Consider the following 24,248-nt stretch of genomic DNA (forward strand, 5'->3'; position numbering starts at 1 on the left):
TCTAAGTCTATTGTCCTGTGTTTTTCAATATAGTATGAAATCAAGAGAATACTTAGACACTCTTCCCCTAAGACTAATAATGCAGATGCTTCTACATTCATCATTGTATAACCACCATTCCAGTTTAGTGTCCACATGGGTATGACCATAACTGTTCATAGAAGCATGTGATTCAGCTGCCCTTGGGCCTTTTAGTTCCTAGCCCTAACCTTGCAAGGCAGAGCTGTGTCTCTGTCTCTTTCCGTCCCAAGTAGCAGGATACTTCTGCTGGCAAGCCTCTTTGGAGGATAGTGGTGTGTTAATATTTTACCAGGATCAGAGATTTAAAGCACAGAGGTCATTGAGTCCAATATACTGATTTTACAGAATAGGAAATTGAGAACAAAGGAGGTGCAATGACTAGCCAAAGGTCACACAGATATGAAGCAAAAGACCCATAATTTGAATTCAGATCCTGCTTCTTCATACTGCAATATATTTCCTTCCACCTAGTATATGAATCCTTGAGAGTAGTCTATGGTATTTAGAAGTTACGTAACCTGCTTTGGGCCCCAAAGGTAATAATGGATGAGAGCTAAATTCATTAGCTCTTTCTGATTCAAAGTTGTTATGCCACCAATTATTTCTGACTACCTCTATGGAAGCTTGACATCATTGAATCCTCTATACCAGGGGGACCAAACTCCCCTAGTAGCAAACTCACACTGTCCTTGGGTATCTGCTGCCACTACCACCAGCATCACCTCCCAGTTGACCTGAGGATGCATTTTGTTCTGCTTGTGAATTGGAGACTTGGAAAGGATCTTCACCTTGTCTTATCTTCCACTCAATATTCCTCTATGAAATATTTTTGATGGTTGGTCACTACTGAAATTTTATAGATTTTTTAGCTTAAAGCTTAATGCCATATTGCTGCCACTTCTGATTAGTTTTCCAAAGGGCATGTTGACCTCCTAGGTCAAATTTTCTCTTTATTTCCATGCATAATTCAGTATGAAAGTATTCAGCTCTTTCTTACCATTAAAATCACTCTCTAGAACAAGTTAACCTAGGAGAACATTTCAATTCCATTTGCAAAAAATGAAGTGCCTACTCTGTACAATTCACAGCACCAGGCACTGGCAATAAAGAAAAGAAATAAGATATAGTCAGTGCCCTTTATATACCGTTTGTCCCAAAAGTCTTAGTCCAGTTTTAAGTTTTAATAGCTTAACATGCAGGTGGCTTTAACAGCCACTTCTCTCACTATATATAGATCTCTTTCGAAATTATATTAAAATATTTTTAAAATTATATTTATATATATACACATATATATATACACTTTAGCTGTTAAAGAAAGAATTCCAAAAGGAAGACATGTTATTCCAAGGCACAGAGGATGTATTCTCTCACCTCTGTCCCCTTCCTCTCTCCCTCTCACAACCCCTCAAAATATATACATACACGAAAGTGTACATATATGTATGTGTGTATATATATATACATGAAGAGAAAGAGGAGATAATTCTATCTATCTATCGATCTGTCTGCCTTTCTGTCTGTCTGTCTGTCTGTTTGTCTAGAGCAGGAGATTGAGAGAGGGAGGGAGGGAGGGAGATAGTTAACAGGATAGGCTAAATATACAGATTAAAAAATAATTTTCTTCATGATATATACATATTTGAGATCCCAAAAAGAGATATAGGTAAATGCAAAAGGGAAAAATCATTTATGTTAATCTCCTTGCCTGTAGTTTCTTCATCTGTAAAAGAAGGGCATTGAATGAGACAATCTCTGAGGTCCCTTCCTGCTAGAGGTTCATGGGTCCTATGATCTTATGAGATCAAAGAGAACTTTCCAGTGATGGCAGTACTTAGCTGTGGCTGTTCAAAAAAGAATTCGAACACGAAGCCATGCCATTCCTAGGCACAGAGGATGACATATACTATCTCACTTTCTACAGGAAGCCTTTCTGAATCCCTCTTAATTTTAGTGTCTTCCCTATTTGAATGATTCCCTATTTATTCTATATATAGTTTGCTTTGAGTATATTTGTTTACTTCTTGTCTCTTCCATTAGATTGATTGTAAGCTCCTTGAGGATAGACACTATATTTTGTCCCTTTTTGTATATCCAGCACTTAGCACAGTGCCTGATACCTAGTAGGCCCTTAATAAATGCTTATTGATTGACTGATCTTTATTATTTCTATGAATTTCTGTACATTAACAATCACAAAACTATCAAAAGTAAATACTGAAAAATTACAAACAATCACAGCCCTGAAAAAGAGGGAAGAGAAGACCTTTCCATCCCACTGTTTTACAGAGGTGGGAGGCCCAGGGATATGTTCCACGACACATATTTTTAAGCTTTTATGACATATTGACAGATTTTGCTGATTTTTTTCCTTCCTTCCTTTTCTTTTTATTTTCTTTGAGATAGTGTTTGTCATATGGGATGACTCTCTGGGAAGGGGACAGAGATGGTAAGAAATTTTGGTGATATAAAGACAAAAACCAGCAATGCAATTTATTAAGAGTCGATGGTGTCTTTATGTCTAATTTTGTGTAAATGGGACATATACTAATAGCTGGTTAAGATCTATGGTGGTGAGTAGCAGGAGTCTGTTTTACCTTCCCCCACTCAAGGTTACCCTTATGATACTGAGAAAAACAGTTTGAGTCGTAGCCACAGTGGCTGGTCCTGTCTTGGGAAAAATAAGCAAATAAACAGGATAAAACAACCTTGTTGATTTGTGGGTAAGTTGGAGGGCAGGAGGAGAGAGAGAGAGGAAGTGTGAGAGGTAGATTTATGTTAGATGTGACATCCATGTGCTATATTGTCCACATGGTTGGGTTGAAGCTCAAACCTAGGATACACTTGGAAAATGCTTTGAAGGACACACTGGAGATGGGGAGATAAATTGAGGCTGAGGCACCAATTTGGAGGCTCTTTCAATCATCCGGTGAGGGGGATAATTAGGGTCTAAAGTAAAAGCAGTGGCCAAGAGAAGAGAAAAAAGGGGGTGGATGCAGCCATTATCTCAGAGGAAGAATTTGCCGGATTTGGCAACTGATTGGATGTGGGAGGTGAGGGTGAGGGGAAGAGTCAAAGATAACACTAAGGTTTGGAATCATGGTGCTCTGGACAATGGGGTTGATATCAAAAGAAACAGGGAGTCTGAAGTGGAGGAACTCTAAGAAAGACTCTCATGAAGCCTGTAGAATCCTAAAACTATGCTATGATTCTGTATGACACTGTAGAGATGAGAACCAGCCTTCAAGAAACATCATAGTATCTTGCCTATTGAACTGGAAAAAAAAAATGGAGGCTCCAATCTAAATGGTTCATCAAACTCTAATCCACTCAAGATCCTTGGAAGGCCTGGGGAAGGAGGATGAAAGAAAGTGGACAACAAATAAATATCATAATTGGTCAATGGTGATTAGACTTCCTACATTTTCTCTCTATGCCAACCTTGCCGATATTAACCATATTAATCATTATCATCCCACACTATATATTTGCCACCATCATCTTGCCTCCTTTTACTATATGCTGCGGAAGTCTACAGAGCCATCCACACAATTGAATTAATTAAATGTTTTTAAACAGCAGTAATGTACTGTGCTACGAAATGGGAACACAAAACCAACCAACCAAGTGAAAATGCCTCACATCAAGAAGTGTACCTGCTACTAGAGGAATTCATCATCTACAGAAAGGAATAAAGACAGAGTATTTACAAAGCAATACAAAGTAACATCAAGAGAATGAGAGATTGAACAACTAGGGGTGTCAGTAAAGGATTCATGTTAGAGGTGGCTCCGAGCTGAGATTTGAAGGACAATAATGGATCCTAACGGGGGAGGTGAGGAAGGGATACATTCATACCACCTATGCAAAGCTGCAGAGGTGGGAGATAGTTTTATATAAGGAACAGCTAATTAGAAGACCAGTTTGACTAGAAAAAGCATAATAAGGGAGTTCTGTGAAATAACTGGGGAGGTAGATGGGAAACAGGTTGTGGAAGGCTTTAAAAACTGGGTTGAGGAATTTCTATTTTATCCTACTGTCAATAATGAGCCTAAAGATTTTTGCATAGTGAAGTGACGTGGGAATACTGCTTTGGTAGCTAAGTGGAGTATGATGCAGAAAAGGAAGAGACTGGAATCAGGGAGGCTAATCAAGGGGCTTTTGCATTAGTTTAGGTGTGAGACTGGGGGGTCATGGTTATAGTAGTGGTATCGGGGGAAAAGAGGGAATGGATATAAGAAATGGTGATGACTTCAGATACAAGACTTGGCATCTACCTCATCTGGGGAATAAGGAAGAGTGCATAGCTGAGGATGAATCCTAGGCTTGGGTGAGTCCCTTCACCCTATGAGGAATCAGTTTCCTCATGTATAAAATGATGATTTCCAAGTTGTCAAGTTCTAATATGTTTGTGTCTGAATGGATCTATCTCTTAGAAATCTATTTTAAAGATCTGTACTAAAGTCTATTTTAAAAAGATTTTCCTAACTATAAGCATTTTTATTCTAAAAAATAATGTTAAGATATTTACAGCATATGTAATATGTAACTTTCCTTTTAAAAATGATTAAGGGTGAGAACTCCTCAAACTAAGCATATCTTAGAATATTATTTGATATTCTGGATGCAATTCTAAGTTAATTGCTGCTGAAGTCAAAGCAACCACACCCTGAGGCATGCATAAATTCTCATAAAAGTGATCATAATTTTACTATTTATGGAGAGGCACTGTGGTGTAGCAAATAGATTACTGGATTCGGAGCCAAGAGAGACCTAAGCTTAAATCTTGCCTTGGGTACTTTCTAGCTTCATCTTTGAGCCTCAATTTCCACTAGACTCCACCATCATCCTCTCTTTAGGTGCCTTGGCCCAGTCAAGGTTTAACTCTTTCAGTTCTGGAATTATTGCTCTGGTATCTCCTGCTGTCCTGAGTGCTTCCTGGGGTCTACTATATTTAGACAGGTTCCAGCCACACTTAACTCTGTTCCTTGGCCATCTTCCTGCCAGATGCATTGCTAGTGTGTTTGAACCCTCTGCTGTTTTTCTGCCAACCTCCTCAACCACCTTCTAGTTTTGGAGTCTCAATCAAATCAGTACTGCTATTAAAAAGAGTGTGTCAATATTACACCCCTGTGGCTCTACTCACTGACCTTCTATTTCCCAACAGAATAGCCCTTCCTGGCATCACTGCCTTTTAGGTGATGTCTCGTACTCTTACAAAGATAGACTTTTTAGGTTCAGTTTTGTCTTTTCTCTTGTCTTTGTATCTGTATATAAGATTTGTTAGGTACATAGCAAGTGCTTGATAAACACTTTTTCTTTCACTCACGTCTATAAAAAGAGATAATGCTGAGTATAACTAACTCTCAATTTTATGATGAGGCTTAAATGGCAAAATGGAAATGAAGTATCCTGACAACCTGATGATACCACATAAATGTGATCTATTAGTATTATATGGTCAGTGGACTTTTTCATTGGTTGGGTATTTTGCTTCATAAGTGAACTTATGCATTTCTTTTTAGGAAAACAGAATGCTTCAAAAACATGTCATTGACTCAGAACATTCTTGTCTTCGAACCTAAAAGATAATATGCCTGAGACATGAGAATTTATTGAATATGGCATAGAGTCTGTAGAATGTTACAGATAAATGAAATCAAAAGGTATTACATCCTCTAGATTTACCTATGATGTTTAATTCTTTGAGATTTGGAGACTGGAAAAAATGACCCTAGATCTTAGAGAGCTTTTCATATCTAACTTTTATCTATAGCTAGCATACAACAAGGGCAAGAAGCATATAGCTCTCTGACAGTTCCCAGGTCTCATCACTGTATCAAAAATTCCAATGTAAGCTATGGATAAGTGACATAGACCATCTTTTGCCATCTTCATCATGCTTACCTACGTGCCTTCATATACGCCCCTCCATTCTCCTTGTGAAAGCCCGTAACCATCATTCCTCATTGCTACCATGAAATAGCTAATTTGTGGCCATCACCACTCTGCTATGTCTTTGAATGCCAGAAGAGGACGAGTTGGAAATCAGGTACAGAACTGAGGAAAAGCTACCTACCTCTGGACTACACCCTCAAATACGAACTCTCTGAATCTTCAGTCTCATGTACTCACTGTTGTCAAATAACTTTCAACTAATCCTCAATGCGCTAGAAATGAATGCACAACCTTTGCATATTTGCAATGAAACACACAGGAAGGAAGTCTGTTATAGTTTGGGTTAAACAAAACAACAACACAACCACCACCCCACATAGCTAGAATTCCAGATCTCCTTATTTTTAATCCAACAACCTTGCCCTGCACTCTACTGCCTTTGTTAGGATTCCTTCTCAGGGCTGGCTAACAAACTAGCTGGGTTAGCTTGGGCAGTCAGAATATGCCTCTCATTCCACAATCCCCTTCAGTCTTCTTGGAGGAAGGATGTAGCGTAGCTTGCCAGACACCTCCAAAGACTAAGGCATTTTAGTATTAGATGCCTGAGAAGTCTAGCAAATGCTTTGGCCATGATTCCTGCTCACCCTTGCCTAGTCCTTGAGAGCGTAGGAGTTGTGCTGTCTGGCATTTTCATCTGCAAACCCCAGAGATGCCGATTTGATTCAATTTAAATGAAATACATCCAATTTTAATAACACATTGATTAGATGCCGACTAAGTGCGAGGTACACAGTTGTCAGCACGGAAAATAACCCATTGCCTGTCCTCAAGTAGCTTTCTTTCTACTGGGAGGAAATACCTCTCATACCAGGAAGAATGTAATGGAAGCAAAGGAGTTATACATCTGGTTTAATTCAGTGATTCTCAATAAACATACCTTTTACACGGCTGTCCACACGTCTGACACATGGCTATCCCCATTTCTAGAGTATACTCTCCCCTCACCTGTGACTCTTGGAATCCTTGGTTCCTTCCCTTCAGGGCTCAGCTTAAGAAAACTTTTCTGATTTCCCCCAGATATTAATTCCTTTGTCCTCAAATGACTCCATGACTATTTTGTTATATTTTTTTATAAAAAAATAACAGTACCATGATAGGCATCGGTGGTTTCTACTATTAGAAGGCAAACTCACTGAGGGCAAGGACAGTGTTTTTGCCTTTCTTTTTATTATCCTCAGAACTTAGCACACTGCTTGGCACATAGTAATGACAATGATGGGAATTAATCATAATTGTTAATAATATATTAATTAATGATCACACAATATTTAATAAATGCTTGTTAAGTGGCTATGGCTATTTTAATACCTGGCACATAATAAACACTTGAGGCAGCTAGGTGGCACCATAGTGAACAGAGTCCTGGGCCTGGAGTCAGGAAGACTCATCTTCTTGAGTTCAAATCCAGCTTCAGACACTTACTAGCTGGGTTATCCTGTATAAGTCACTTAGCCCTCAGTTTCCTCATCTGTAAAGTAACTGGAGAAGGAACTGGCAAACCACTCTAGCATCTTTGTCAAGAAAACCCCAAAAGGGGACACAAAGAGTTGAGAATAGCTGAAATGACTGAAGAACAACAACTTGACTTGAGAAAGTACTTTTGGAAAGCATGAGGATGGAGACCCCACTTTCAGCTAGGGGCTTGGCCCAATATCTTGACTTCCTAAACTAGTCAAATTTTCCTTTATATTCCTCTTTTTATAACACTCTTCTATGACTCAGGAAAGTACACAATCTTTAGTTCCATTAGTTTTCCCCACAATTTTATTTTCAAGCATTAATTCCTAAAGAGTAAGATAACATATGTTGTGCAAGTGTGACGGCAGAACACAAGCGTCAGGAAGGGTGGCTTAGGTGTAATCCTGCCTACGGGCAGGACAATGGGGCTAGATAACCTTTCAAGGCTCCATGGGCATGGCGCTAAATCCTAAGCCTCAGTCCCTTGTGGACAAAAAGGGAAAAAAAAACATCTGGAAAGCTCATTAAGAAATGCTTCACTCAGTTGCAGATATGATTAGACTATAGGCTAAATAATGCTTGCCACAGGGATGGAGAGTGTCTTTTCTTTCTGACACATAGGAAGGACATAATGTGGCTGTCATCCTCATGCCTTCCCCTGGAATTGTACTGACATACAAAATCCCACCAGCATGCGTGTGTGTGTGTGTGTATGTGTGTAAATCATGGCTCCAAACCAACATGTTCCACAGGGAAAGGAGACTATGTGCAGGAGCATACTTTCATTCATTCAATAGACATTTATTAAGTGGGAAGAACATGAGCTGGGCTCTAGGGGAGATGCAAAAGTTTAGATAAGATATCCTCACCTTTAATAACAACAACATTAATATTATACTTTGGAGTTTGCCAAATCTTTTAAATATTTCACACTTGGACTTCAGCATAAATCCATGAGGTTGCTGCTATTATTAACCTTATTCTACAGAAGAGGAAACTGAGGCAGAGAGAATTATTTTAAGTGGCTTGCTCAGCTAGAAATACAGCTAGAAATGTCTGAGGCAACCTTGTAATTCATTTCTTTCTGGTTCATAGGTTCATAGAACTAGAGTTATTGAAGGGACCTCAAAAGCCTGAAGCCCAAGAAAATTCAATGACTGCCTCAAAGTCAGAAAGCAAGTATCAGGCAGAATTTGAATTCAGGTCCCTTGACTCCAGAGCCAGTGCTCTTTTTGCCTCCTTGTCTCTGCCTCCTTTACTTTGACTCCAAGTTCTGAACTCTAGGCAGTTTTGGACTTGGATTCAGGAAGATCTGAGTTCAAATGCTGCCTCAGACACTTAGTATATTCCTGTGGGTAAATCACTTAAACTTTGTTTGCCTCAGTTTTGTCATGTGTAAAATGGAGACAAACATAGCATCAGGGTTGTTATGAGGATCAAATGAGATCCTGGAAAAAAACAGTTTGTAAACCTTAAAGCATCACGTACATGATGATGATGATGATGATAGTGATGATGAAATGGGAATGCTGCTTCACACAGATATTTATATTCAGAGCGACGATTTGAACCCAGATCTTATGATTTCTAGAACCACTGGCATTTTTACTATCCTTCCCTTTCTCTCTTTCGGGTATCAGGTATATAGATTTGGGAGTTGCTAACTTGGATTGAGGGCAGGTAGGTGTCACAATGGATAGGGTGCTGGACCTGTAATCAGAAGGACCTGAATTCAAATCTGGCCTCACACACTTATTGCTGTGTGTTCCTGGGAAAGTTACTTCATCTCCCTCTGTTTCCTCATCTGTAAAATGAGCTGGAAAAGCAAATGGCATAGCACTCCAGTATGTCTGCCAAGAAGACCCCAAATGTGGTCACAAAGAGTCAGATGTGACTGAAACAACTGAACAAAAATAACGATTTGAATCAACAACAGAAGATCCGAGCAGAGATGAACCCTTCATCTCATCTTCCACTCGAGAAAGAATGTAATGCTGAAGATGGAGTCCTGAGGAACTTCCATAAATTTCACATTTTATTTTCAGATCTACTCCCTCCCCCTCCTACCTTTTCTGCCTTCCAACTGAGAAAGCAAGAAGACAAAACCTCTGGGAAAGAAGAAAGATGACAAAGCCAGGGAAGGGGACAGAACAAGAAGGCAACGTAAGCTTCTTGAAGCAGGGATTGCTTTGGATTTTGTCTCTGTGTCTTCAAAGTAGGGAATTCATATTTGTTGAATGGAGAAAAAGAGAGGACGGGGAGCTGGAGGGAAAGTGAGGCTGGAAGACCCAGAAGCCAAACGAACAGGGAATACCAAGAAAGGTCAGACAGAAGAAGGACGGAGTCAAAGTAATAGGATGTGACAAGACGCAGGTCATCACTGACATTTGAGAGCAGTTTTCCTAGGGAGAGATGGAATTTGGATCATAAGAATTATTAAGGGGTAAACTGGTAGAGGGAAAACCTGATGCAGTAGGGATGCCTGTTAATTTAATTCAGCACACAATTATTAGGGCATTGCTTGATACTAATGATACAAAGACTTTTTTTTTTTCTTTTTGGAGGGGGGAAATAGGGCAATTGGGGTTAAGTGACTTGCCCAAGGTCACATGGCTAGTTTTTGTGTTAAGTGTCGGAGGCCAGATTTAAACTCAGGTCCTCCTGACTCCAGGGCCGGTGCACTATTCATTGCGCCACCTAGCCGCCCCCTACAAAGACTTTTTTAATGGTTCTGGTCTTCAAGATACCTATAATCTAGTGGTTTCTAATTTGGCCCTCCCATCTTCTAGGACTCCTCCCTCTGGACTTTGCTTTCAGAGTCTTTGTATATCTACTTAGTATTTATATATATCAAGCTTATTTCTGTCACTCACTACCTGTGTGAACTTGGGTGAGTCCCTTCAACTTTCTGGGTTTCAAATACATTGTATATGAGATGTGGGAATTGGCCTAACTGGCCTCTGGCATCGCTCTGACATCTGTATTTCCGGTCCTATGATCCCTTCTCCCCAAATGTGTAAGTTTCTTGAGGAAAGGAGTTGTTTCTTTTACTTTTCCTCGTGTTCCTGCTGCTTGGCACACAGGAGACACTTAATAAATGCTTGCTGAACTTGATGCTAAGGGGGAACTAAGTGGTGACGTGGAATGCCAGGCCTGGAGTCAGAAAGATTCATCTTCCTGAGTTCAAACTGTCCTCAGACACTTTCTAGATGCACGACCCTGGGTAAGTCACTTAACCTTGTTTGCCTCAATTGCTCATGGGTAAAATGAGTGAGAGAAGGAAATGGCAGACCACTCCAATATCTCTGCCAAGAAAACTGCTAATGGGGTCACAAAGAGTCAGATATGACTGAAAAATGACTGAACAACAAAAGAATCTGAAGGCAAAAGAGAGAAGGAACAATGGTCAAAAATGCTTCAAATCAGGTTACAAATACAAAAAGGATTTGGACAAGTTTCTAACTCTGAAGATAAATTCATCTTCCCATCTCACCAGCAGAGACTCAGAATTGGGATACGATGAATTTAAAATCAATTAAATGCTTGCTAATAAGGCATACAAGAGGCAGTGGTGTGTAGTGGACAGAGAATTGACTTTAAAGCCAGGAAAACCTGGGTTCAAAGTTCTACCTCTTGCAAGATTGGCTGTGTGACCTTGGGTAGGTCACTTCAACTGAAGAAGTGCTCTGTGGACATCATCCTACTTCTCATGACATTTACTTCATTTTAACAAAAAACAAGCCCGCATTTAGTTTAATACTTTAGCAATGAATTGAAGTCCCTTCCAGGTAGAGGTCTGAGAAGCTCATGACACTGTCCTTGTTGCCTACATTCCACCTGTGTGCTGATGGACAAGCTGGACCCCCACCTGGAATGTCCTCCCTTCTCTCCTTTGCTTCTAGGAAGTCCTCATTCCTTCAAGGACGCAGCTCAAGGGCATCCTTCTACAACAAGCCTTTCCCCAGTCTCCGTTTGTTAGCATTCTCCCCACTCTGAAATGATTGTTTGTAATTGGGGCATTTTTTGTATTTCCTCTTCTCCATACATACTGACTCTCCAGCAGAACATAATCTCTTTGGAAGCAGGTACGATTTTACTTTTACCTTCATATCCACAGCATCTAGTACAGTTCCTGGTGTATCAATGGTGCATAATAAATGCATGCTGAGATAGATAATTGACTCCTCAAGCTCTCATACTGGTAGCACAGTAATACAAGTGTGGCTAAATGGATGATTTCCTGGATCTCTACCCCTACTCTAAAAGGATCAACCTCTTCTATTCCCATATTTCATACTAGCAACCCAGTCCTCTTCATAATATCTTGCCACTGAACTGAGATGGCTCCAGAGGAGAAAGTGAGGCTGGTGACTTTGCACAGCCCTCACTCACTCGAATCCAATTCACTTACATGTCTTGGCATCACCTCCCTACTGTCATGGTCCTCTTCTAGAACAATCATCGGGGATATTATATATGTCACAAACTCGTGTCCTACTCTGGCTAGCTGAATACAAGAGGATAATTAATACTGGGGTCTAGTTTTAACATTATACTTCTACCTTTGGAAGGCCTTAAAATATTAGTTAACAAGTCATAAGAATGTTTCTGTCCGCCATATCATTAGATTGATTTTACAGATGAATAAGCCAAAGCTTCGAGGAAAAGGTTGAAAGTCATACTTACCAAAGCAGCCTTCTTTAATACATACACATCGTGGCTAGACTGTTCCCTTTCCCTGCTGTAATTAAACTACTGACTCCCTCCTGAGTTGAACTGAGACAGTAACAGATCTCAAATGCTAATAATTACAAGTGAATTTCTCCAACTATAAGTAGGAACCTAGAGGTAGGCTTTCTTTCTTTTTTTTAAATTAAATTTTATTTTCAGATCCACATTTTTTCCCTCCCATCTTCTCTGCCCTCCAGTTGAGGAAGTAAGAAGAATAAAACTATGTTACAAATATGCATATTCAAGCAAAGTTAATTCCTACATTGGCCATGTGTACATGAATATATCACATATATACACATATATGCATATGTATATGATATGTAATAGAAATGTGCATACACATAGAGCCTAACCTGCAACCTGAGTATCCCAGAGCCTAACCTGAAACCTGAGTATCACCTCTCTATGAAGAAATGGGTAGCATATTTCAATTGTGAGTACCTGGAAATGCATTTGGTCATTGTATTGATCAGAGTTGTTTATCTTTACAATATTGCTGTTATTGTATCACTCATTCTTCTTGGTCTGCTCACTTTATTTTGTATCAGTTCACACAAGCCTTCCAAGGTTTTTCTGGAACCAGCCCCTTCAACATTTCTGCCAGCACAATAGTATTTTCATCACCTTCATAGACTTGTTCAGCTATTCCCCAATTGATGGGCATCCCCTCAGTTTCCACTTCTTCACCATCATGAAAAGAGCTACTGTAAAACTCTTTGTACATAGGGGTTCCTTTCCTCTTTATTTCATTTCTTTGGGGGTATAGACCTAGCAGTGGTAAGCACTGGGTCAAATGGTATGCTCAGTTTAGTAGCTTTCTGACTATAATTCGAAATTAATTTCCAGAATGGCTGGACAAGTTCTCAACTCCACCATCAATGTGCCTGTTTCCCCACAACCCCAGAGCTGGCATTTATTTGCCTTTTCCTTTTTTTTTTTGGTCAATGTTGTCAGATTGGCAGATATTAGATGGAACCTAATCAGAATTATTTAATTTGCATTTCTCTAATTATTGGTGATCTTTACAGTTTTAAAAAATATGGTTATTGATAACTTGTATTTCTTCAGATGCATGCTTTCAACAAGCAGCTACACTCTCAGTTCAGAGTCCAGTCTGGTTCACAGGCAGATAAAAGCTTGGAGAGGCTATTTCTCAGTACCGATGATGATAACAATTTGGATAGAGAGTGAACATTGGGCCTAGAATCAGGAAGACCTGAGTTCAATTCTGACATCAGATACTTACTAGTGGTGTGCTCCTAGGCAAGTCACTTAACTTGTTTGCCTCAGTTTCCACATCTGTAAAAATGGTGATAATAATAGCATCTACCTCCCAGGGTTGTGAGGATCAAATGAGATAATAATTTTAAAGAGCTTGCCTGGCACATAACAGGCATTTTATAAAAATTAGCTATTATTGTTTAGGATTTCAGGACTGCAAAATCCTGTATGTATGTTATTTCATTTGATCTTCACAACAACCTTTGGGGGGGAGGTGCTAATATAATCCCATTTCAGAGATGAGGAAACTGAGGCTGAGAGAGGTGAAAAAAATTTGTCTAAAGTTACATAGCTAGTAAGTATCTGAGGCAGGATTCAAACTCAGGTCCTCCTGACTCCAAGTCTACCACTCTCTCCATAGCATCACCTCACTGCACTCAGAATTTCTCTAATGTTCATTTTCCTTCTAAGTGTGCTGAGGGCCAACCCAACAAACCTGTCCATCCTGCCTCGGTCTCTTCCATGTCCTCCCACACATTTGCAGCAAGGAGGTACCGATATGCTGGAGGCCTTGAATTCTTAACATTCTCTGATACCAGTGGAAGATTCTACATATCTTTTACCCAATATGTGGTTGACTCGTCTTTAAAATTTTGGGGAGGGTTACATACTTTTTTTCTTTTTCAGAGGCAAGAAAAAAGTGGGGGATCTGGGGATTCAAACTGGGAGTAGCAACCCCCAAACTGCCCTTTGAGTAATACAGGATCTGGATTCTTTGGCATTTAGTTATAGCTTGCCCAGCCTTTCCCTCCAGGGACAGATATGTGTGTGGAGGAATCTCTTTTCTTCTTACTTTTTCCATGTTTAATTTAGGACTTGAATACTGATGTTCTCTCAAGACATTTAACAAAGCCTATTACTATACCAACCTCTGAGCATGTTCTCAGTGCAGAAAATTTATGGCATAAAAGTAAGGGGAATCAGCTCCATTAACGTATAAAATGCATATGAAAGATTGGAGAATGAGAGAGTTTCAATTAAATGGCTCATCATTTCAATTCGAGCGCAGTAGATAGAGTATGGGGGATGGAGTCAGGAAGACTCGTAACCCATGGAAAGATACTTAACTGCTTTCAGCCTCAATTTCCTCATTTGTCAGATGGGATCATAATAGTGCATAACATTCACATCAGCTAACATTTACATAATGCTTTAAGTTGGCAAAATGCTTTATAAATACTATCTTATTTGACCCTCACAACAACTCTGGGAGGTAAGCACTACTGTGATGCCTATTTTACCAACGAGGGAAGTAAAGACAGAGGGTAAGCGACTTACCTGGAGTCACAGAGGAAGTAAGTGCCTGAAGCTAAATTTGAACTCAGGTCTTCCTGACTCCAGTGCTCTAACCACTGCACAATCTATTACCTACCTCAAAGGGTGGTCGTGAGGATCAAATGGAATAACTGAAAAATCTCAGTGTAAAACTGCACTAAGGTTTTTGGGCCATTGTATAAATAATGATGATGATGATATTATATAAACTGATGTCTTACAGAGAGAACTGTGGCTTAATTATGGAGTCCGGTTTCTCTTTTCCTTGGCCTTTCGATGCTTCCATAGTTTGGAATCTCACTGATGAGCACAGTCCCTCCAGTGGGACAGTCTGCAACCTATCCAGCTTTTCTCCTCCTGCTGCATCTCATCTCTACCCCCCCCAATATTTTTCACAGGGGCCAACTCAACAAGGGCCTTTGTCCAGGTCTCCTAACATTATCTGGGTACCAGCGTACTCCCTAGACATCACATCCCTGAGTCAGTATCCTTTGCTTTACTGCTGGTTAGCCTTTTCTGGCTATGTATCTCTACAATAATAGACTCTTTATGTGCAGCTAACACTGTTGATATGCTACTGCATATGGCAGATAGGTGGCTCATTAGATAGATTGTTGGAATGGAGCCAGGAAAACCCGAGTTCAAAACCATTTGGATTCTCTTCGAGTCAGTTTCCTTCTCTGGAAAATGGGGATTATAATAACACCAACCCTGTTGGGTTGTTGTGAAGATAAAGCTATAATCGCAGCCTAATTAAAGGACTATACATATGATCAAAGAATTGGAGCCTGAAGAGACCGAAAAAGTAGAATCCAACGGTCCTATTGAAGGTGCCGAGGCTCAAAGAACTCGAGTGACTTATCCCAGATGCCACAAGCTAAGACAGGATTCGAAACCATGCCTTTTCAATTCCAAATCCAGCACTGTCTACTCACTACTCCCTCTGCTTATATGGACTCACCTACATGACTTTTAGAATCCTTTAAAATTCTAACCAAGGGTATGAAGACCCTCCCATGTGCACATTTCTCTTTCTTTATCTCTCACAGAAATTAACCTGAATTGGATTTTTCATTTCAAAAGACACTGTAAAGTGTCCAATATGTGAAGAGAATTGTACCAACTGTCAGTCAATGATGCTATGGTTCTTATTCTAGCTCTGCCATTTATTACTTGTGTGACTACAGGGAAATCACTTCATCTCCCTGGTCCTCAGTTTCCACATCTGTAAAAAAGAAGAACTTAGACTAGATGGCCTTGAGGAGCCCTTCCAACTTTAAATCTCTGATTCTGTGATGAAATAGAAAGCAGAATGGGAAAGATCTTGTAGGAGATGAATATATTTATCCAAGGGAAGATATGTTGTTGTAAAGTTGTTTTAGCCATGCCCAACTCTTCATGATCCCATTTGGGGTTTTCTTTGGCAAAGACACTGGAGTGGTTTGCCATTTCCATCTCCAGCTCATTTTACAGATGAGGAAACTGAGGCAAATAGGTTTAAGTGGCCTGTCCAGGGTCACACAGTTAGTGTCTGTGGCCAGATTTGAACTTAGGCAGATTATTCTTTTTGCAGGCCTGGTACTCTATCCATTGAACCACCTAGCTGCCCGTAGGAAAGAGACATACTACAGAATAAAACTTTGGTGCTTGTCCAAAAATTCTAATCCAACCTAATGAATAACAATATATTCATAGTAGGCACTCTTTAACTTCAATGCAGAATTTTCCCTTCTCTACAGCTAACACATAGAACTGGCAAAATTGGTTATTATGGGGGAGGTAGAAATCTTTCTATATCTGAAGCAGGTTTTGACTAAGTCATCTGGACCACATATCATTCTTGAATATTAACTTTGGCAGAGTTCCGGAAACATCAGTATCTCTATCACCCTTTCTAGGGCAACAGAGACCTTTGATGGCCTGGGATATTGTCTCCAAGGGCTGGGGTTCTTTCTGGCTGGAGACTAACACTAATAAATGGCATATGCCTCCTATAAACCTATAAAGGTTTGGGGGAAAAGTTAGATCCCAGAGCCTAGAGGGAAGAAAAGGTATGTGTGTGTATTTGGGGGAGAGGGCATAAATGATTAGGTGAAAGGGCTGAGGGAAAAATGTACTTCTTTCTTTGTTCTAACTGACAAATCAGGACATATGGTTCACAAATGAGATTAGATCTAGGGACCACATCTATGTGTATCAATCATCATAAATGCCTTGAGTGTCTCCTCAACTGAGTGTCTGATCTGGGGCCCAAATTTCAAGGGTAAAAAGGAGACATTATAATCCTGGCCTCGAGTTTGTAGTTTACTTAGTGGTGGGGGTTGGGGATGGTAAAAAATGTGTACATTAGTAGAAGTGACTAAATTATACTTGTGTGCTTTCATCAACATGGGCTAACTCCCTCCACCAACAGAGATTGCAACCCATATGCCATATAATTCCTAAGGATCCCACTTTGGATGTTTAGTGGTTAAGTGGCCTTAATCTTTACCTTCCTTAGGCCTTGGCTACCTTATCTGTAAAATGAGAGGGTTAGATTGGATGCCTTCTTAGGTCCCTTCCAGTTCTACTTAGCATATAAGGCCAAGAAATCTTGTCTCTGATGCCTATGTGACCTTGGACACGTTATTGGAGTTCTCTAGGTTCTGGTTTCCTTACATGCAAAATGAGAGAGAGTGTAGACTAGATAGCTTCTGGGGTCCCTTCCTATCCTAGATGTATGATCTCATAAATGGTATGAGGCAAAGATAGGCAACCTCACTGGGGTCACACAGTCACTGATTGTCAGAGGTAAGGCTTGAATGTAGGATTTCTTGCCTTGGGGTCTAGCATTTGAACCTCTATTCTTTTGCCTTTCAAATGAACCCAAAGATTCACTTGTATAGAATAGTCTGGAAAGTGCTTTCCTTACAACAAATCTAATACCAATTCATCCCAATTTTATGGCTCTAGGGTTTGATATGAGAGGCGGGGATGGCTTGTCCAGCTGGAAAGCATCATAGTCAAGATTCAAACCAATGTCTCCTACCTTCAAGTTCAGTGTTGGGAGGTATCTTAGAGACTAGTTAAGACTAACTTCTACATTTGACAGATGAGGAATCTGAGGCCCATAGTCACAGGAAGTGACTTGTCCAAGGTCAATGAGAAAGTAAATAGCCCTATATGGGGTGTAAATTAAATGATCTAAGAGAATTGGTGCTATAGGGCTTCAGAGGAAGGCTAGATTACTAAGGGGTGAAAGATTGGATTGAATAGGCAGCTGGAAGAAGAATATAGTCTGGGCAGGTGAAGGTGAGGATGGCAGACATTCTGGGGTAGGGTAGGTGAGTAAATGGTATGTGCAAAAACATGGAAGCAAGAATCGACAGAGTAGAAATAGGGGGAGCAGCAAGTAGATGAATGTGCTTGGAATGATGGAACAATGAAGAAGAATGGTGGCAGATAAAACGGGAAAGTCAGATAGACAGGTAGAAGCCTTTTGTATCATAGAATCACAGAATTTCAGTACTGGAAGAGAACAACCCATATTCAAAAGGAATCCCCAGTCTAATATGCCCAACACAGAATCATCCAGCTTCTGCCTGAGCACCTGAAGTGAGTGGGAGCCCACTACTTACCAAGGGACTCTCTGAATCTCAGGAAGTTTTTCCTGATATCTGCCCTAAATTCACCTCTTTGCAATCATCACACATTACTCCAGTTCTCTCCTCTGGGACCGAATGGCACAACCACAGGAAGAGAATATCACCGAATTTTAGAGCTGAATGGGCATCAGCAGTCACCTAAATCAAAGCCTTCATAAAAGGAAACCTCACTATAACATACCCAAGTAAGTGATTGTCTAGTCTTGGTTTGAAGACTATGAGAGGAAACATGATATCACAAGACAGTCCATACTAATTCTTGGTACCTTTAATCATTAGGAAGTTTTCTTGATTTGAAGGCTAAACAGGTCTCTAATCCCTTCAGTCTAAATCATCTTCCCTGTGATAGCCCTTTAGATTCCTGAAGACAGCTATCATGTCCCTTCTTAGCCTTCTCTTTGCCAGAGAAAACCTACCCAGTTCTGTCAGCAGATCCTTGTATGACATCTTGAAGAGTTTCATGACTGAAACTCCAGAGATGAGTAGAGATGTGCCTACCTTGATGTTTGATTTAAACAAAACCCCTTCAGCTACTCTTGAACTGAAACCGTGTCAATGATGATATGAATGTACACATAATGTGTGTGTGTGTGTGTGTGTGTGTGTGTGTGTGTGTTTGAAACTGAGGAAGCTGTGAGCACAATTCTTCTGCAAACAGGAACACAGTTTGGAAAGACAACAATGGAAAATATTTCAAGATTCATTCTAAAGACATTTCAGGGAGAGGGAGAAGAATCCACACATCTGTAAAATCAAGCACAATCATCAAGAGCCTAAAGGAGAAGTCAATAATTCATAGCAATTTAAAGATAAAAGGGAGTCCTTTTTTCTATCCATGCACAGGAATTGGCATAACTCATCTTTCCTGGGGTGAATGGTAGCTGTGCGGATATATCACTTGGGTGTTTTATTTTTATTTTTTTAAAGAGCAGTGAGAGAATCTCAAAGCTCTTGGTGAATGGTTTACCCTGAAGGCCATTGATAGAGACTCACAAGTCCCTAGTATCTAACCATATGCCAATTTAATTGGCATCTTTAACCAGTGAAAATGTTCCCAAATAGAACATATTCATGTACTGATAGGATATGATGTTTCTATTAGTATTAATTAGAACCTCTTGTGGTTCCCCATATTCTTTAAACAGCTAAGAGGACCTGGGCTATACCATAGTTAACAGGAGCAGGGTGATTGTTGCTTAGGCAACAGGACGAAGAGAAGCGGGTCAGAATGTGCTTTAAGAAAAAAAAAACACAACAAAATCTGGACTCTCTATCATATGAGATGTAAGTGAAGCATATCAACAGATTTTCTTCTACATTAATAAAATGTTTCAGTATAAAGACCAATGAAGTCAGTCCATGTGAATTGATGATAATGAAACGCATTAGGTGCCATTGGATGGATAGATATGTATGTATATGTATGTGGGTCTACATATGTGTATATATGCATGTGTGCATGCATAGAACAAGGGAATGGTTTTCTGCTACTAGTAGCATTTTAAATGACACATACCAGTACTTTAGTCCTGCATGGAGATACCATTTTCTTATGTGTCTCACATCATTGGTTAATTCACCTAAAATACCAAGAATTCAAACTTTTTGTGTCTTCTTAGTCAAGAAAGTATATTGCAGATACCTGATGTAACTGAGTTTTAGAGTGCATGTCATAAGCTCTTGTTGATTCATTGATTCACTCACATGATATAGTGAAAAGAGAAATGAATAGGATGTCAGAGGACCCGGGTTCAAATTGTACCCTTATTATGTATTATCTGTGTGACTTTGGGTAAAATCATTTAATCTCTGTGAGCAACAATTTCTTTAACTGTAAAATAAGAGAGCTGGACCCTTATTTTATAGAGTCCTATGGATGACCTCCAAGGCCTTTTCCAGCTCTAGATCTCTGATCTTTAATCACTTCAGTTCCCTTGCCGTGAAGCCATTGACATAGATGGCCCCTGGTCATGTGATCTCACGAATAATGGTAAGAGTGTCTTCTGCATGGGAAACCAATGCACTTAAGAGCCTGTGAATCACTTTAATACATAATCTCATTTGAACTTCACAATAAGCCTGTGGGGAATGCAAGACCATTATTATTGCCCCCATTTGGGAGATGAGGAAACTGAGTTTTTCAAGAGGTTAAAGGACTTGTCCAGGGTCAAAGAGCTAGTAAGAAGCAGACATGGTTTTTACATCTAAATCTTCTCAATTTGGGGTCCAGTCCTGTAGCCACCATGCCACTGGTAATAGAAAAGGGTAAGAATGTGGAGTAAATCTGCAACCTTCACTGCACTACAAATGTACATACACATGGCAAATCCTCAAACCCCAAACACATTACCACTTTAAGCCACATGCTGTACAGCTTTCACATATTTCATTCACAAGTATCTTCCCGCGTGTTGCTGCCAATACTTATTTTAAAACCTGTTTGAGTAACCTTTCAGCTTTAAAGGCTTAAAGGGGATCTCATCTTTTCTCATATATACCTAAAGTTTAGTTGTAAAGAATGCTAAATTACATCACAGGGGGTAGGATCTTCTTGTCCACCAAAGTATGTGAGGCATTCAGAAATGGAACCTGGGTACCACACAAACATTCTGTTGTAGACCAGGGCAAGGTTGGAGAGTTTTTTTTAAGTTCTCTTCCCATTGACATAGAGAGGAGAGAAATGGGAAGCATCAGGAGGCATGGAAGGAGGTGGAGAGAAAAATAGAGGTTGAGAGGCAGAGAGACAGAAACAAACACACATGCAGAGATACAGAGAGTGACAGATACAAGGAGAGAGAGGGATTGAGATAAGGAGAGAGGCACAGAAATATATATATATGGAAATGGAGGGTGAGAGAAGAAGAAACAGAGACAAAGGGAGAGAGAGGCAGAGGGACACATACAGAAGGAGAACAGGAACAAGATAAAAAGAGATGGGGAAATAGAGACAGAGAGAGAGATAAAGAGATAGTGGAGAGAGGAAGGGGAGAGGGAGGTAGAGAGGAAGAAAAGGAAGACAGGGAGGGAAAAAGAGGAGTGAGCAAGAGAAGGGGGAGGGAAGCAGAGATGGAGACAGAGAGGGGAGAGGGGGAGAAAAGCAGTCTAGCCATAGTTACTATAAACATTTGAAAATGCATCCACGAGCTGATTTGCTAATTCCTACAATTCTCATTGCCGGCCATTAAGAGTGTCACACTTGACAAACACACAGGAGAAATATTCGTCCTTCCCCCACACTCCTTGCCAAAGAGATGGCTAAGACCCTTCACTTTCTTTTCATTTTAAAAGTTCTAGGGCTGGAAGAACCTCAGCAAAGGGAAAAGCCATGGCAGCTGGGACAGTACTGCAAAGATTCCAAGCCCAGAAAGGGCTCGGCAAATATCATCACATGCAAGTTTTCCAGCCCACATGTCAGACTACATTTGTACAATGCTCTTCCTGGCAGATATTTCTGGACAAAACATGTCTTTAAAATGTCTAGAATGTGGACATTTAATCAACTCAATAACTAAAAATGCTACCTAAATCTGCATTAAGCATGGAAGGAAAAAAAGATCATATGTATGCATGTATATGAGAAAGCACTCCAGGTGTCAGGCATTCCCCCCTCTTTTTTTCTGTTTGCAGTTTTGATAGCAAGAAACTGCAGGTGTCAGGCCTGTCTAACATTTTTTACTTGAAACTGTGTCTGGGATTATAGTTCTTAGAATGTTATTAATCCCAAGGGCCATGTGTGTGCCTCGTGCCTTTAACACAGACATAGCACTAAATTTAGAGCCCTGTGTGTGGTAAGATCTTAAATACAGGGAAAGTTAACAAGGGCTCTGACGTAGCTTTACAAGTGGGGTGAAGGCTCTTAGCCCAAGCGAAACTGATGAGCACTGGAGGAGGTAGGGAAACGATTGGGGGCTGGGCAAGGAGCCCACATGGCTCTCCAGCCCCTGTCCTAACCTATATTCTTCACAATGGGGGTTTGGTGTACTTCAGCGAGATGTGGCTAGAGAAGTCACTGGTGTTCTGAGGCACTCGGGCTGCTGTAGAGAACATCAGTACCTCCTAGATCAGGGATCCTTAACATGGGATTCATGGACTCCCAAGGGGTCCGTGGTTGGATTTCTAGAGGTCTATGAACTTGGATGGGAAAACAAAACAAGACGTCTTTATTTTTCACTAACTTCTAGAAATGTTAGCATTTTCTTTATCACGCTAAGAAGGGGTACACAGGCTTTTTTGGACCGCTAAAGAGGTCGAGGACATAAGCAAGGAGAAGAACCCCATTATCCAGATATTAACCAGCCCGAACTAGGAAAGCATCTATTTCCTTCTTAAAGGAACACATCCCTATTTACTACCCAGTCCAAGTGAATCCTTTCCATAATTGACTCTTCCGAGGAGCAGGAGCAGAGACCGAAGAGTGTGCCTGCAATTTGGAACCGGGACTGAACATTTGCACACCTGACCCACGCCACACTGAAATGCTAATGCTTACATGAAACAATATTTCATGCCATTGACTGTGACTAGAACTGCCTGACAGAAGGGGTATTGTTCTACTACGGATGCTCTGAAAGGATTACTTTCTAAAAGTGGACGTAAAACAACAAGGGGAGAAATGTCCATCTGAACATTCCTCTACCTCCTGAAAATGTCACTGTGGCGAGATCGGTCCCCAAAAGCACATGGGTGGGTAGCTGGATCCGCACACCTCATGGCTCTTTATAACCTGATTTCCAGTAATCATTTAGTTGCAAATAATAAGTTCGTTCTAAGCGGCCCCTGTTTCTTACTTCAGCCCCATAGAGAGCCCAGGGACTGATCCTCTGGGGCTCAGCTCAGATCCCCTCTCACTAACGGCAGCCGAACAGAGGAAGCCCAGACAGACAAAAGGCAGCCACATGAACCCAGACCGGGAGCTCCTTACCATAAACTGCACATTGTCGAACCCGTTGGCCATCAAGTGGTTCTCGTACTGAGGTAGCCCGATGTTCTCCAGCCATTGTCCCACCGTTTGGACCGGGCATCGGGGTCCTGCAAGAGGGTGGAGAGGGAAGCGTTTAAGCAGGGAGTAGCCATCCACGGGGTAATAGCGGTAGTCCTGGGCTGAGAGGTGGCATTGCCACATCATGTTGTGAGGAAAGTTGCTGTCATAGGAGCCCGCCAGCTTGACAGATAAACGTTGGGATTTTTCTCACGAGAAAGAAAAGTCAAAAGGAAAACATAGTGGTTGTTTTTTTTGCCAGGGAAGGTTAGTGAGAAAGCGGAAGGGTGGCTCCTAGCTCCACATTTCTCACATATTAGCAACGGACTAGGGACTGTGGATGTCACACCGGGGCCCCCCAGATCCCAGAAGAAGCCAGCATGTCAAGCCGTCAGCGCCGGCTGGCTGCTCTCTGGTTCTCAGGGATGCTTGGATTACTCCACAGTGAGCTCTGGCAGCGCGAGCAGGCAAGACTTCTTCCTCATCCAATACTCCTACACTCATTGGTATTCAGCTCCATGCTCCTGGCGCCCCCCTCGCTCCGCTCCCCTTCATTACCCAGCCCAGGCTACACCTCCCATTTTCAATAATAGCCATCAGATAAGGCAGATTGTGTGTGTGTGTGTGTGTGTGTGTGTGTGCGCGCGTGTGTGTATGTATGTATGTATGTATGTGTGTGTGTGTATGTGCAAGCTGTAAGCCCCGCTCCTGCTGCTGCCGCCTCCTACACACCCATCCAAGCGTCAATCTTGAATGATGGGAGCAGTCAAAACAAATGCAGAAAATAGCAAGAACCACAAGCGGACCCCGGGTGCTTCGATCTCAGTTGAATCTTCGTCCCGAGGTTATGCATTTTGGTGTGTGTGTGTGTGTGTGTGTGTGTGTGTGTGTGTGTGTGT

The 24,248-nt window shown here is 40.9% G+C and overlaps 1 protein-coding gene across 1 annotated transcript in view; it reads right to left on the bottom strand.

The window, feature by feature from the left end:
• Window positions 1–24,248, bottom strand: part of ANKS1B (ankyrin repeat and sterile alpha motif domain containing 1B) — a 1,399,804-nt gene that overhangs the window by 505,703 nt on the left and 869,853 nt on the right. The window contains exon 15 of the mRNA XM_069095213.1: window positions 23,293–23,399. Coding sequence (XP_068951314.1) covers window positions 23,293–23,399 — 107 coding nt within the window. The remainder of the gene's footprint in view (window positions 1–23,292; window positions 23,400–24,248) is intronic.

Source organism: Petaurus breviceps, unplaced genomic scaffold (assembly GCF_028583685.1).
Source record: "Petaurus breviceps papuanus isolate PSGF00001 unplaced genomic scaffold, PetGlider_PUasm1.0 225, whole genome shotgun sequence".
In the NCBI taxonomy this organism is placed as follows: Eukaryota; Metazoa; Chordata; class Mammalia; order Diprotodontia; family Petauridae; genus Petaurus; species Petaurus breviceps.